Consider the following 14,414-nt stretch of genomic DNA (forward strand, 5'->3'; position numbering starts at 1 on the left):
GCAAAAAGGGAGGAAAAATCACCCGTGAACTCTCCCATGTTAATTGCTATTAACATTTAACAGAAAGAAATAATATGGATGGTGAACTGAAGAAAAGAGATGAGAAAGTAGGGAGTTCTACAGAGACTGTAGAGTAAATAAGCAATAAAGAAGCATGTATACAAGGAAGAATTATTATTTAAGAATTCCCTATGTGGAAAAATTTTAAGAACATCTAGTATATAAGAGATTTAAGAGTTGGAAAGCTCTGGTGGATACATTTCTGTGGAGTTTGAGTTGTGATTGTATTCCTCATGTAACAACTGAGCAATGCAAGGCACAGCAAAGCTACCTGAAGCAACCCTGAGAAGGGTTGAGGGAATAAACTGGCTAATGGTGAAACTATCAAGGACAGTGGTTACAATTTAACAGCATTCTCAGTCCAGTGTATACTTAGTAAAGAGAAAAAAATGATGAGAAATATTTGGGTTAAAATCATTGGCATTGGATATTTTTAGAATAAAGAGGGCAGAAGGGTATCCAGATGATCCCAAATTCTAAATGTAAGAAATCTAAGCCAAAGGATTTGAGTATGGACAGCGTCATGTCAATGTCCTTTGGTAAATCAGTCCCCTCTTTTCTTTTTTTTTTTTTTACAGTTCTCATTTTTTAATGAAATATTTCAAATATATAGTAAAGAATATAGCTGACAAACATCCATACACTGACTACCTCGATTTAATAAATATTAAGTTTCTCTTTCCCTTAGGAATTTTTCATGACTGAATCTTGACAAGATAAGGTTTATATTCAAACTGAGTTTTCACTGAACTTGGATGAAAAAGAAAACTACAAAAATGTGTGTGTATTAAGACTTGGAAGTTATATTTTTCAAGTCAAATTTTAAAAAGAATGCGAATTTCATATAAATTCCATTTTTTCAATGTAGTAAACTTATTTTAATATTACAATCAACACAAAAACTGAAGTCCATTTAAAAGGGACTACAGTAGGTATTTCATATAATCTTATAAGGCAAAGTTATACACTAGGGAGAAAAGTATCTAAAACTAAACTAAACTAAAAAAAACAGAACAAAACTAAAACTCAATTAATAGACATAAATTCTATTAATAGGTACTCCCAGGTCAAAAAGTTATCAGGTAAAATTGTGAAAGACTTTGAAATAAATGAAAATGATTATTGGCTGTCTTATCTAGGGCATCCTTCTGAGTCATCTCCTCCTTTTACCATCTGAGCTATTGTACAAGATTAAATTGTAGTATATGAATAGTAATGTAAATGGTCCTAATCCATAGAAATGCACATTGTGTCCAGTTGGAAATACAATTGATTTTTCTCAGTTAATCTGAAAATTCATTTCAACATTCCTGATGGTCCATATATGTGTGTTTTTTTAATTCTCTTGAACCAATTAAAACATCTTCCTGGTTCTCTCATTAATTAACACTTTAGACAAAATCTTTAACACACGTTCATTTTATATTTGTATGAGAGTCATGAGTTTATCTTTTAAAAAAAATAATAACTTTTAATAGTTATGCCTTCTCTGTAAGCCAGAAGTTCTGTTTTAATGACAGTGGATTTTTCTGCCTTTCCTTTGATTAAGCCTAGACATCCAAAACTTGAGAATTCAGAGAAAATGGAAAGGATATGTATAATGTAAACAGGAGTCTAACAATAATATCAAACTATATCTGTTAACTGTTTACTTGGTTAGGTCATGAGAGACTTGATTAACAATATAATATACACCACACATGGCTGCAATATAAGGCTTCAGAAAACTTAGCTCATATCTCCAGGCCTCACGGGAACTGCCTAAACATTTTCTAAATCATTGCTACTTACTAATATGTTTTAGAAATGTCTTTGCCTTCATACATCTTCCATGTGTCTTACGAATGCTAATTAAGCATTTAGAGAAATAGAAGTCACAACTTTTTAAACCAATGCTGTGTTTGAAAAGAAACAAGAGGCCCAAAATGGAGTCACTTGTGCTAAACCCTACATCAGCAAACCAAGACTTAATACTTAACCTAATTGCAGTTTCAGCCTCTCCCAGGAATGTAACCTTTAGTCAATCTAGGGTTTCCTGGCCAGCACTGGTGAGGCAATCCACCTGATAGACACCTGCCTTCCCCCACCCCCCTCCACCACCCTCAAGGAAGTTAGCCTAGCCTAAAATATTCCTTTCTTTTGTTTATGACTTCCTTGTCTTACTGCCTTTCTGCCTTCAAAAACCTTCCATTTTGTACAGCTTCTCAGAGCTCCTAACTAATTACTAGGTGGGATGATGCTTGATTCATGGAATGTTGAATAAAGTCAAATAGATCCTCAAATTTTCTCACTTGAATTTTGTTTTTTTAACAACTGTAATACAACAGCCTTTGATTTAGAAAGGAGAACAATGCAGCCATACTCTTACATGGTATATTACACTCAGTAGAAATAGTAGGTTTTTTGTTTTGTTTTAATGAGTAAGTAAGTGATATGACATGACATTTAAGAATGTGTAGGGGAGGCAGATAATTTTTCACATACCTTTCTGAGTTCTTTGCTGAGACACCTGTGATAAAAGATTAACGAGAGGAAAACAAAAGTTTGTTAACATGTATACCTCATGTTTACTTGGGAGCTACCAGGAAAAGATGAGTAACTCCCTAAGATAGCCTAAACTACCAGTTTAAATATCATCCTCAACTAAAGACAAATGAAAGGTGGGGGCAGTAAAGCCAGTTACAGAGAGGTTACCAGGAAAAGCACAGCAAACAAGAATAAGGTTTGTTATATAGATTAAATTGGTGCCTTCCCCATTGACAAGATTTATCTTGTGATTTAAGAGTCATTGTTCTTCCAAGTCCAGAGGACTGAGACCCCAGTATAAACGGAAATTTATTTCATAAATGTAAATTTCCCTTACAAAAAAGGGTTACTTCTACTCTGTTTTCAGAGCCTCTTTTATATCTACTCTTTCTCAAAATAATCTTATGCCAAAGAGCCACATTTTGGGGTGGCATTTCTGCTACCACTCAAGGAAAACCAAGGAGAATATTTTTTTTTAAGGAGAATATTAAATCTAGTTTAAAACTCAGCATTTCAAAACTCATATTTAATGAAAATGAAGGTGATTTTCTTCTAAGAATGTCAGAAAATGACAATAATTACAAGTGCTCAATAATTCAGGTTTTTATATTATTGACTATCTATTAGGCTTTATTTCATAAGATTTATTAGGTTTTTTTTAAACTTTCTATTCAAATACTTATCTAAACTAATCTTACTTGATCTTATTTATGAGAGCTGTCAAAATCATGAAAGAAATTAGACAACATTCTTTATTACAGATCTAGAGTATCATCCAAACAGAGAATGGTAATAGTATTGATAACAACAGCAAACATAGTATTAGTTAATACTCATACACTGTTCACTCTGGGCCAGATATTCATCTAAGCAAACACTTTATATATATTATCTCATTTTCTTCACAACAACCCTATGAGGTAGTTATTGGTATTATTCTCATTTTATACATAAGAAAACAAAGACAGATTATGACTTATCCAGTTTCAACAACTAATGATGATAGAGTCAAGATTGAAATCCAGTTTGGCTCCAGAGTACTACTCCCCAAACTGCCTTCCATTGTATCAGTTTTTCTTCACTCCTGCATTCACATACCTATTCTAAATGGTTTTCATTGCTAAGAGAAATAGGAGCAAAAAGTCAATGAAAATTCAAGGTCTAATTAGGAATGCAGTGACTGCCATTGGTAGGTTAGAGAGATAAGGTCATCTACTAGTGTACAGAGAAATGGATTTGGAAGTCAAGAGGGCTGAGTTCCATTACTACTTTACTGTGTGATCTAAAGCCAGTAACAATCCTTGCTTTCTCATCTCTAGAATGAATATAAATTTCTCTTTAAAATAATCGGTTATTCATCTGAAGATTGAGAAATTGTGTCATCAATAATTGAAAATCCCTACTAGTCAAAAAATATTTTATTTATGTTTGTTATATATATATAATTTATATATATATATATATAATTAGGTAGTTGTATTTTCCTCATGTTTATCATGATCAACATTAAAATTCTCAGAACAAAAATCAACTCACAAATATTGTTGGTACCAAGGGAAGACCAACCTAGGACTTACAAATTTTTTGGAGGTTATTGAGAGTGACTCAATTTAGAATTAAATCTTTAAATAGGAAATACATTAAGAATATTCACGATTGATGTTCAAATTATATTCCCTTGAGTCATAGTGTGATCAGTTCTATCCTTAGATATGTTCTACATATTATAGTATTCTCTTTGAGAATAAGAAACTCACCATGTTACCTATAAAGCAGCATAAATAGGCTTTTCATTTTTAATGGTAATTCACTTCACCAGCTGTGTAGCCTGCCATAGTTCAGCTTCTTTTAGAAGAGGTAATACTGAAAAAAGAGAAATTCTTCACATTTACCTAGGACTTAGGAAAGCTAAGTGGAATTTAAGACAGTAGTAATTCAAATGGCAGTGGGAAAACATTTAAGAATGGTCCTCTGGAAAAGATGTGTAAAATTATGTTGCTTATAAATACTGTCTGTGTGCCTGCAAAGATTTATGTTATACTTAGGTAACAGCATTGTTGCTCTCTACCTGTGATCAAGGTATGACTGAGTTCAAAGAATATTAATTAATGATACACATTTATCCACACACACACGTGTGTGTGTGTGTGTGTGTGTGTGTGTAAGTTCACCTTTGGTTAGAGAGTTTGAAATGTGATGACTGTTAAATGATTATTCCATTTAATTAATTATCTAAACCAATGGGAAAAAAACAAGTAAAGCAGAATTTTTTTTAAGTCTGAGGTCTTTATAACTTTTTAAAAGCCATGTATCTTTTTTGTTTCTGAGATGGTCTGTCTGTTAAATGGGCAGTTGCTTAATTCAGTGACCAATATATAATTTTCTCTAAAAGAGAAGGGCTTCTTTTATATGTGGTTTGATAAAGGGCAGCAGATGGAGGTGTTAAAGATTTCTTACAGCAACAAAATCCTAGAGATAAAAGGAAGCTAAAAGTTATCTAGTTCAGAGGTTTTTTTAACCTTTTTGCTCCCATAGACCCATTTGGGAATCTGGCAAAGCCTACAGACTCTCTGTCAGAAAAATATTTTAAATATATATAAAATAAAATACATAGGATTACAAAAAAAACTAAATTGAAATCATTAGCAAAATATCTATTACAAATTATGATATAATAATACTGCCTTTTTAAAAACACATCAAATAACAAAATTTAGCAGCAAGTCATTAGACTACTGTAATTTGAAATCCTGGTGAACATACACAATATTTTTAAATATCCATAATAATTTGAAGCAATAGATTCTGCTATTATTACTATAATTTGTCATCTAAGCTCATAATGAAAGAAAATAGTAGAATTTAATTAGGTTGGTAAATATAAAAATGATAATTTTTTTCTCTGTCACAGTAAATGGACCCCTCATTTTTATCCACAGGTTCTCTCAAGGGGTCCATCAACCTCAGTTGAAACCCCCAAAAACATCCTCATTTTGCAGATAAAGAAACTAAGTCCCATGGAAGTGAGATAACTTGACTAAAATCATACAACACAGAATTAGATTAACCCTTGCAGTGGTAACCTCACACCTTAACTCAGCCTTTTTTGAAGGTTTAGTCTAGAAATTGGCAATTATAGTCTTCTATTTGTCCCTGATTTATGGCATGATCTGGAGCAAATTCTTTATTCTCATTGTGCCTCAGATTCTATCTATATAAAATGTAGGTGACTTAAAATGTACATAAGGATAATAATAATGACTTAGATTTGTATTGCTGTTTTTCATTTACAATAGTTTTTACTTTTACATATATTATCCTACTTAATTTTCCTCATTTTATGGATAAGAAAATTAAAACTCCAAGATGTTGAATGTCATGTCTAAGGTTCTAAAGATCAGAAAAGGAAAAACCAGTATCAGAAACCATACCACTGGACTCCAAAGGACGTTCCTTTATCATGCTGCCTTTCACGTTATAAATAAAACTCTCTGAGTTCAGTCACATATGTATTGTGATATCATAAACACAAATTAAACACAAATAAATGGTCATCAGGCTCAGATGAGCCAAATACTTATATCCTAATTTATCCAGATAAACTGATGAATGAATAGAACTATGGAACAGAGCTTTCCTAGACCAAGTCTCCATTTTTGCAATAAGAAGTGAGAAGAAAAAGAAATAGAATTTAAGAGTCTAAGATTGTAGAGTTGTTGGCTTAATGTTGTTTAAATCAATCCTTTCTTTCCTTCTCTTTCAAGGTAGGCTAAAGAGGCAAGTAATCTGAGTAAATGCCAATGAGGTCATTTTTCTCTATTCTCTTAAGTTTTACTTTTATGAGTTAATGGTATGCAGTGAAGTTTGTTCTTTCAGAGACAGATTACTCTTAAATAAGTTTAATAAGGTAGAGAAATAAAGGTCAAAAGGGCCATGATACATCAAATATCTCTGTCATCTCTGTCATTCAAGTGACCTGACCTATGAGATACAGGACATTCTGTTCTCTCAAAGAAATCTTCTTAACCTGACCTAAAACCTATGGTATAGAATAACCTTTATTGGACTCCAAATGTCACTATTTGATTAACCTTAAGCAGTATTAATAGTAATTTGTTTTCCAAATTCTTATAATCATTCTATAAGGTATTCAGATATTTCTTTGCTATAATCCACATACTTTTCATATTGTATCTCTTAATATTACCTGGTCCAAATAAATAAAAAACATTTTAAGATAGTACAGGAATAGCTATGATCATACTTATACTATAAATAATAAATTTGAATCTGCTGAGATTGAAAAAGAACTATAATTACTACAAAAATAAACACATTCAGATTTGGCAAATGTTTATACAAAGCACTAGATTTGACTTAGTTAGAAATATAAAGAGAATTAAAGTCATGGTCCTCTCCCTCCAAAAATAAACAGTATATTTGGGAACCTACATCAATAATTGAAATGTGAGTAACTATGAGAACTCTTAAAGTAGAAGTTCAGTTAAGAGGCTTTAAGAATTTAGGTATACCTAAAACTAGATTGTGGTGATGGTTGTACAGCCATATAGATCTATTAAAAGCTATCAAATGTGTACTTAAAATATGTGAATTTTATAGTAAGTAAATTGTTTCTCAGTAAGGCTGTTAAAAGAGTTCAGGGAAAGAAGAGATTATTTCTGGTTTAGGAACTTGGGGAATATTTTTTGCCCCAAATACAATTTAAGCTATATCTTAAAGGACAAGTAGTATTTGGATCAGAAAATAAGCAACAGAGTACTCTAGAAAGAGGAAATAGCTTGTCTAAAGTCTAAAAGCTCAGGAGTACAAGAAATATGCTAGAGGAGCTAGTTCAGACTTTGCTCCATGCCTTAGATTATATGGCTTTCATTCCTACCAGTACATATGGCCGTATGGCTATGACATTTCCAAAAAGTTTTGGTCAATCCCTATTGAGAAAAACATATAACTGTACATGGATTTTTTTTTTCTTTCCATCAAAAATAAGAACTTGCGGGCCTCCCTGGTGGCGCAGTGGTTGAGAGTCCGCCTGCCGATGCAGGGGATACGGGTTCGTGCCCCGGTCTGGGAGGATCCCATATGCCGCGGAGCGGCTGGGCCCGTGAGCCATGGCCGCTGGGCCTGCGCATCCGGAGCCTGTGCTCCGCAACGGGAGAGGCCACAACAGTGAGAGGCCCGCATACCGCAAAAAAAAGAAAAATAAAAAAAATAAATAAATAAAAATAAGAACTTGCCTCCATTTTGAGCTGATGAGAAAGTTATAATGAGGAGGGTGTATAATTCAGAATGTTTCACAGCTGTCAGTGGCTCCACTGATCATAACAACCACTGATATTTGTTTCCATCTTTATAGCTTAATCACTGATACATATATTACTTCCTTTGAGCCCATAACAGTCTTTATTTTACCGATGAAGAAAGTAAGATTAAAGGAGGGTCCAGAGCCTAAAATAATAAAGACATGCTAAAGTAAAGATCAAGATATTCTGGCCTGCTAAGAATAGGATGAGGGAGAGAAAATGCTAATATAAGTAAATGATCTTTAAACAATTAAAAATCTAACTAAATTGCTTGCCACACATGAATCAAAACCCATCTCATACAAAAAATAAAACAGATGAAGTTAACTACTGTCATCAATAATAGGAATCCCAAGTTGACATTTTTTCTAATAAGCTGATATAACCCTCTTATTGACTGGAACAGCCCATGTTAAAATAAGATTTATCGACAGTAAAGAAAAGTACATAGGGAGCTTACTAACAATTTCTAAGTAGGTAGTCATTTTTCTTATTTGCTTTTTAAAATTTAAACATTAAAATTTAAAGCAAACCACTGACATAGAGTTTCTCAGATTATATAAGTAAGCATATATACAGAAGCTTAATTTTTAATTTAAAACGTAACTGCCAGCCAGTAAAATCATGCTAAAAATAGAGAGGGCTTTCTTAATGTCCATCAAAGAAGATGACTTCTTTTGTTCTTGACTTTGACGCCATCTGACCAACTGCTCAGAAATTTTAAATATGAGCCATATTGTATAGATTTATTCCAAGCATTTACAAGGAAAAAGAATACAAATTAGCCCGGTGAGCAGCAAAATAGAGGCAGTTTTTATGAAACCTGAATTGTGTTAACCTGCAACCAAATGTAATCTCCATTTTAATATTTATACATCTTTATATTGTTATGAACCTATTCTTGACATGGGTTTTATTTTGTTTCTTTCCTCCCTCACTTCTGTGAAATGCAGAAGGGAAAAGATGTTTGTTATTCACATATTTGTACCCCACTAACTGGTGTTACATATCTGGCTTCCACTGGAGAGCCCCTGACATCGCAGGGAACGGTGATCAAAATTCCACACACTAGCTTCAAGCTGGGGGCTCGTAGCTATTGCAGCATTGAAGGGGGTCTTTTCCTGGCTTCTTTAAAATAAGCATGGTGATGGGATGGTTTAAGGGAAGAACACCTCTCAAATCACATGACCACTGCTGTGCTTCCGTGTGTCCTGCTTTCTTCATAACAGCTTGGCACTACATTCTTTCTCTGTATCTTAGTGGGCTTTTGTGTGTACAAGTGGGATGGAGGTTGGGTGTGGGGGGCTGTCAGTGGATGATTACACATTATGCATGCATCTTTCAATGTTAGAGTGATGTGCCTTCCCTTATGTGTCACAGATTATGGTCACAGATTAAATCTTCTGTGTTCCTGAGAGATTGGGCTGTCTCTCTTATTGGTGTGAAATTCATGTGTTTTGATGTTTACACCCTCAAATGTTCTTCATGTTGCATTAAACATAAGTTGAAATGTTTTCCCATAAGAGTTAGCTTTTCATGTTGGGCTGAAAAAGTCTTCATTTCTGTGTAGCAATTCATGTTATTATAACCTATGGCTTTCAATTGTACCTCCCATAATGAAGAGCTGACTTTAAACACTGTGCTATTCTTGTTAAGACCTAAGCATAAGGTAAGTCACTTCTCTAACTGTATCTAAAGATTGTGGTTGTTTGTTAAAGTTTTCTCAGCTTTGTTTAAAGCATTTTCACTTTTTTTCCTTACCGTTTATTACGTGCTCTCCCTCCTTTTGTTTTCTGTTTCATTGCTTAAGATGTCTTAATGGACAATGTGATCTTCAGCAAAAATTATATTATACATGTAAACACATGTTGAAATGAATTAAATGAATTATTTGATGTCTGAAAGCAGTCTTGATTAGTCAATGAATACCTACATTTTCAGTAAGTCTCTTGTATTTTTTATTCCCTCCATTGACTTTAGTATACTGTTTCTACACATTATTTTAGCTTTGATTTCAGTTGAAAGGCGAATTGTCAATACTATAAATGTTTATCTTAGTAAAATAACATAATCCAGTAGAATAAAGTAACAGATCATCCAACACCATACTTTTCATTTTTAATCCCTGACAAATTGGGTAAGATAAAGAAAAACAACAGCAAATCATAAAACCTGAAACAGACCTGTGTTACCTTCTTTATAGTCCATATTGTGAGAACAATAGTTGTTTCTCAACTTTATTCTTTCAAGTAAATCCCATTACATTGTGAGCTAGGCAAAATCTTCATATTGGGATTTTATTAAATTAAGTCAGTATTATAATGATGACCAGTTTCATGGTACAGAAAAGAGGGGCATCCACTGCACACATAAGTATTAAAATGTTTTAAATTAATTTCCTCAATTTTTTAATGTATACTCAAAATCACTAAAGTAAAGAAGTTCATTTAATCACTGATTTTTAAAAGTGATTTCCCTCAAATCTGGGTCAAATAGCCAATGTAATGTAAATGAGAAGATATTGGTTATACTGATGTTGGCAATTTTTGAACCTAGATTCACAGATTCAGAATATTGAATTTTTCTCATCATCCAAATTTCTCTTCAAAGCTGTTTGAAATATATCATTCTAAACTGATGTGCCACAAAGCAAGACTTAGGTTTATTAAATTCATGCTATGAGGGACTTCCCTCGTGGCTCAGTGGTTAAGAATCCGCCTGCCAATCCAGGGGACGTGGGTTCGAGCCCTGGTCCGGCAAGATCCCACATGCCGTGGAGCGGCTAAGCCCATGTGCCACGACTACTGAGTCTGTGCTCTAGAGCCCATGAGCCACAACTACTGAGCCCATGTGCCCAGAACTACTGAAGCCCACGTGCCTAGAGCTCGTGCTCTGCAACAAGAGAAGCCACTGCAATGAGAAGCCTGCAGACCGCAACGAACAATAGCCCCTGCTCGCTGCAACTAGAGAAAAACCCTCACACAGCAGCAAAGACCCAAAGCAGCCAAAAATAAATTAAAAAGTAAATTTAAAAAAAAAAAAAAACTTTTAAAAAACTCATGCTATGAATGAATTTTTTGTTAATTTTTTAGGCCACCTAAGAAAGGGAGAGAGTGGTTTTTTTATTGTGGTTTTGATTTGGTTTGCTTTTTTTGGTAAAGCCAGCTAGTACTTCACCTCCATTTCCATTTAGACATTATATAAGTCTGTTGAAACATTTGATGAGACAATTTGAACTACTCATCTGAACTGCTCTGTTCATTGTAAATCTCTTGTTTCTATCCATACACTAGCTCCACTCTAGATTGGAAGGGCTTAAAGATGAACTCTGGAGGAATAGAGGCTACGACTTAAGAGTAACTATTACTGATCAAAGGAGCTGCTTTCCATTCGCAAACGTTGCTTTGCGCTATGGGTTTGGCTCCTTCTGTTTCTACATCTTGTTGAAGACTTTCTTGACTTCCATTTGACTTCTTTGAATTCTGTTTTTGTCCTTCAACATTTTCCCCTTTCTTTTCCTTCTCTCTCCAGATTTTTCTCTCACTCTTTTAGCTATCTCTTGTGTTCTTTGAATCGTTTTTAAAATGTAGTTTATCTCTTTATTAAGCTTGTCTATTAATTTGTCTATTAGTGTTTGTTTCTTTTCTCCTTTAAGGCTGTAGTGATATAGTTAACACTTATTTTCATTCCATGGTATGCCAACTTGCTTGTTTATTTTGCAGCAAGTTCATTAGTCATTCTTACCCTCTTGGTATGAATTTTCAATAAAAAATAGCAGAACATTCTGCATTTACATATTGTCCCCTTCTATAAGGCCATACTTTCTTTTCTGTCTACTAGATTTACCCTCCCCAAACCTCTCTCTCTTCTTTTTCTTTTCCTTGCTCTCGTGTCTTCCTTACTGTATTATTTTCTTTAAGTAGTCATTAATTTCTTTCCCATTTGGTCCAGCATTGTTCTCCAATAAAACTTTGAGTAAAGAATATAAGAATATTATCTTACAGATTAGTTTCTTCATTCTAGTGTATTTAAAACTAATTAAACAATCTGGGCCAAAAGAGAATAACTTTAACATCTGGAATTATTTTTCCCCTCTTTTTTTTTTTTTTTTTTTGGTGTATGTGTATGTTTCTTGTGTGTATGTTTGTGATTTTTTTATTGTTGTTTCTTTAAACATTAACAGTTGTTTTTTTCAGGGAAGGACAACCATAACCCACCCTAAGTTGCAACATTACTTTCATAATTTGTTTCATTACAATAGTAGACTGTGTTAAGCGATAGAAATTAATTTGCTGTGTATACCATTTGGGGCAAGCTGCTGCGGAGTGGGAAGAAGAGGTGTGGAGTTTCAATACAGTTGCCTCTGAAATCAACAAGTGTCAGTGCCATCCAGCATGGCCCTTGAATTCATCAGTTTTGCAACATATAAAAGAATGTTCCACTTTGACCTGAAATATTTGAATCAGCATGAGTTTCCGATTGATAACTATATACACACTTAAGAACTGGCAAATAAGTGACTTCAATTTCATTGATTTCCAATCAAAACATCTTTTGTAACTAATATTATAATTATAATCAATTATTATAATCAGTAAATAACAAAGGTTATTAGATTCACATGTAAATATTGTATATGAAGATTTCTCTTTTCCCCTCATTAACATATGTAACTAAAAATGACTACCAAGGAACATTTGATTACAACTTTATTACTTGAATTGCATTATTATTTTAGTCATTAGTGTCTTTAATATTAAGTTTAGTGTCTTTAACATTAAGCATCTGAATTCACAACTGAATATGTGGTAACTTGAATTTTTTCCCATATACTAATTTCCAATACACATCAATTAAAAAATACCATTAGTTTTACCCTTGTCCTATTTACAATATTGTGCCCCCAATTTTTTTTCTAGAAATCAGTCCTTTCTTTAAGTAAGAAAAGGAAAAAATAAAAATATATGGAATAAATGTAACATATTTTTATTAACATGTTTTTATATGTGAGATACATAAAGCCTTTGCTCCTAGACCTCAGGAGTTTGCCCATTAAATATACATACATATCTGGCTATCTCTGTTATGAGCCCTAAATTACTGAGTTTATGCTCTCTCTGCAGGTCCAGTCCAGGTGCAGCAGCAAGGAGAACATTCTCAGAGCCAGTGAGTATATCATTATTTCAGATGGACTACTGGATTAGAACTTGTGGTTCAACAAGAAAGAAAGCTAAAAATGACATTTTGGTGAAAGAATGAAGAAGAGCAATGGGGAAGGTTTATGTCAAGAATATGAATTTTAGAGCTTTTGCCTTCTAAAAATAACAGTATCAATATATTAATGAATATTTCCCTTATCAATTGTTTTTGCAAGTTCTGACATCAGAACTTTGACAGCACTACCGGTTAGGGTAGTAATGAGCTCCTCTGTGACTCTAAGATGAGAACCCTCTTTAATTGCCCCACTGCCAAAAAGTTATTTGAAAACAGACTAACTGAAAATAATGTTATATAAATCCACTAAATAAATCTAAAAAAGAAAAAAAGGACTCCTAAGCAGGTACATCATAATCATTTCGTGAATATGAATTCCTAAAAGACGTTATCTTCACAGGCAGCATGTTTCAGAACATAGTGCCCTAAACCAAAGATGAAAAAACCTTAATTTTATTTTTCTGTTTTATCACCAGTAACATTTGCATGGAAGTCATTTGACTTTGTGTATTATTCATTTTCTGACCTGGTGTATTATTCATTTTCCTATCTTATAAAAAGGAAATATAAATAGCTTTTCCTTACCTGTATCCTTGAAATGATGTGACATCAAAGGTTGTGCCTTGAAAACTTTGGGATTCTAAGAGAAAAGTGCTGTATAAATGCTAAATTTGTAGATATTGTTCTCTGTCACTTAATATTAATGGTATCACCCTATCTTCTTCCTGATCATTATCAAGAGAAGAAGTGCAGGAGGACCATACTGAAATGGGTCCTTACTTATACCACTGGGAGTTTTAGTAAATGGAATGATTTCTATTTCCAGTAGAATGTCTGTATTATTTAACAATTAAAAAAATACCTGGAGAACTTCAAATAGGTAAAATTTTGTTTCATTTTATTTTCTTTAATGTAAGATTTTCCCATTTCTGTGTTGTAAATCTGCTACCTTAGCTTGAAAACCTTGAGTTATTAGGCAAGCACACTGCAGTTGTTTGTCCAGGACCTTCATATTAGAGTTATATAAAAATAAATGCAAACAGGCATGTTTAACTTGTATACTTTTGTGAGTTTTCATAACATCTGACAGACATGTGAATCTGAGGGAGGCACTTCAATAATAGGAGTTGTAAAGTCCTATAATCCCTTCTTAAGACCCAAGGTTGAGAAAACTAAGAGTCAAGGAAGTGATGATTGAATATTTACTAAAATAAAACAATAGAAATAAGTGAAATTTTTAAATGACATTTTTGATGATTACTGTATGATTTCCATTTATTGTTGATCCTGAGA

The 14,414-nt window shown here is 33.2% G+C and overlaps 1 protein-coding gene across 3 annotated transcripts in view; it reads left to right on the plus strand.

Annotated features, from left to right (window-relative positions):
• The window catches only part of GPHN (gephyrin), a 639,047-nt gene that overhangs the window by 452,219 nt on the left and 172,414 nt on the right, over positions 1-14,414 (plus strand). For all 3 annotated transcript variants that reach the window (XM_081229975.1, XM_081229976.1, XM_081229977.1), the window contains one exon: positions 13,031-13,073. In XM_081229975.1, coding sequence (XP_081086101.1) covers positions 13,031-13,073 — 43 coding nt within the window. The remainder of the gene's footprint in view (positions 1-13,030; positions 13,074-14,414) is intronic.

The sequence above is a fragment of the Mesoplodon bidens genome (assembly GCF_964165515.1).
Source record: "Mesoplodon bidens genome assembly, chromosome: 3".
In the NCBI taxonomy this organism is placed as follows: domain Eukaryota; kingdom Metazoa; phylum Chordata; class Mammalia; order Artiodactyla; family Ziphiidae; genus Mesoplodon; species Mesoplodon bidens.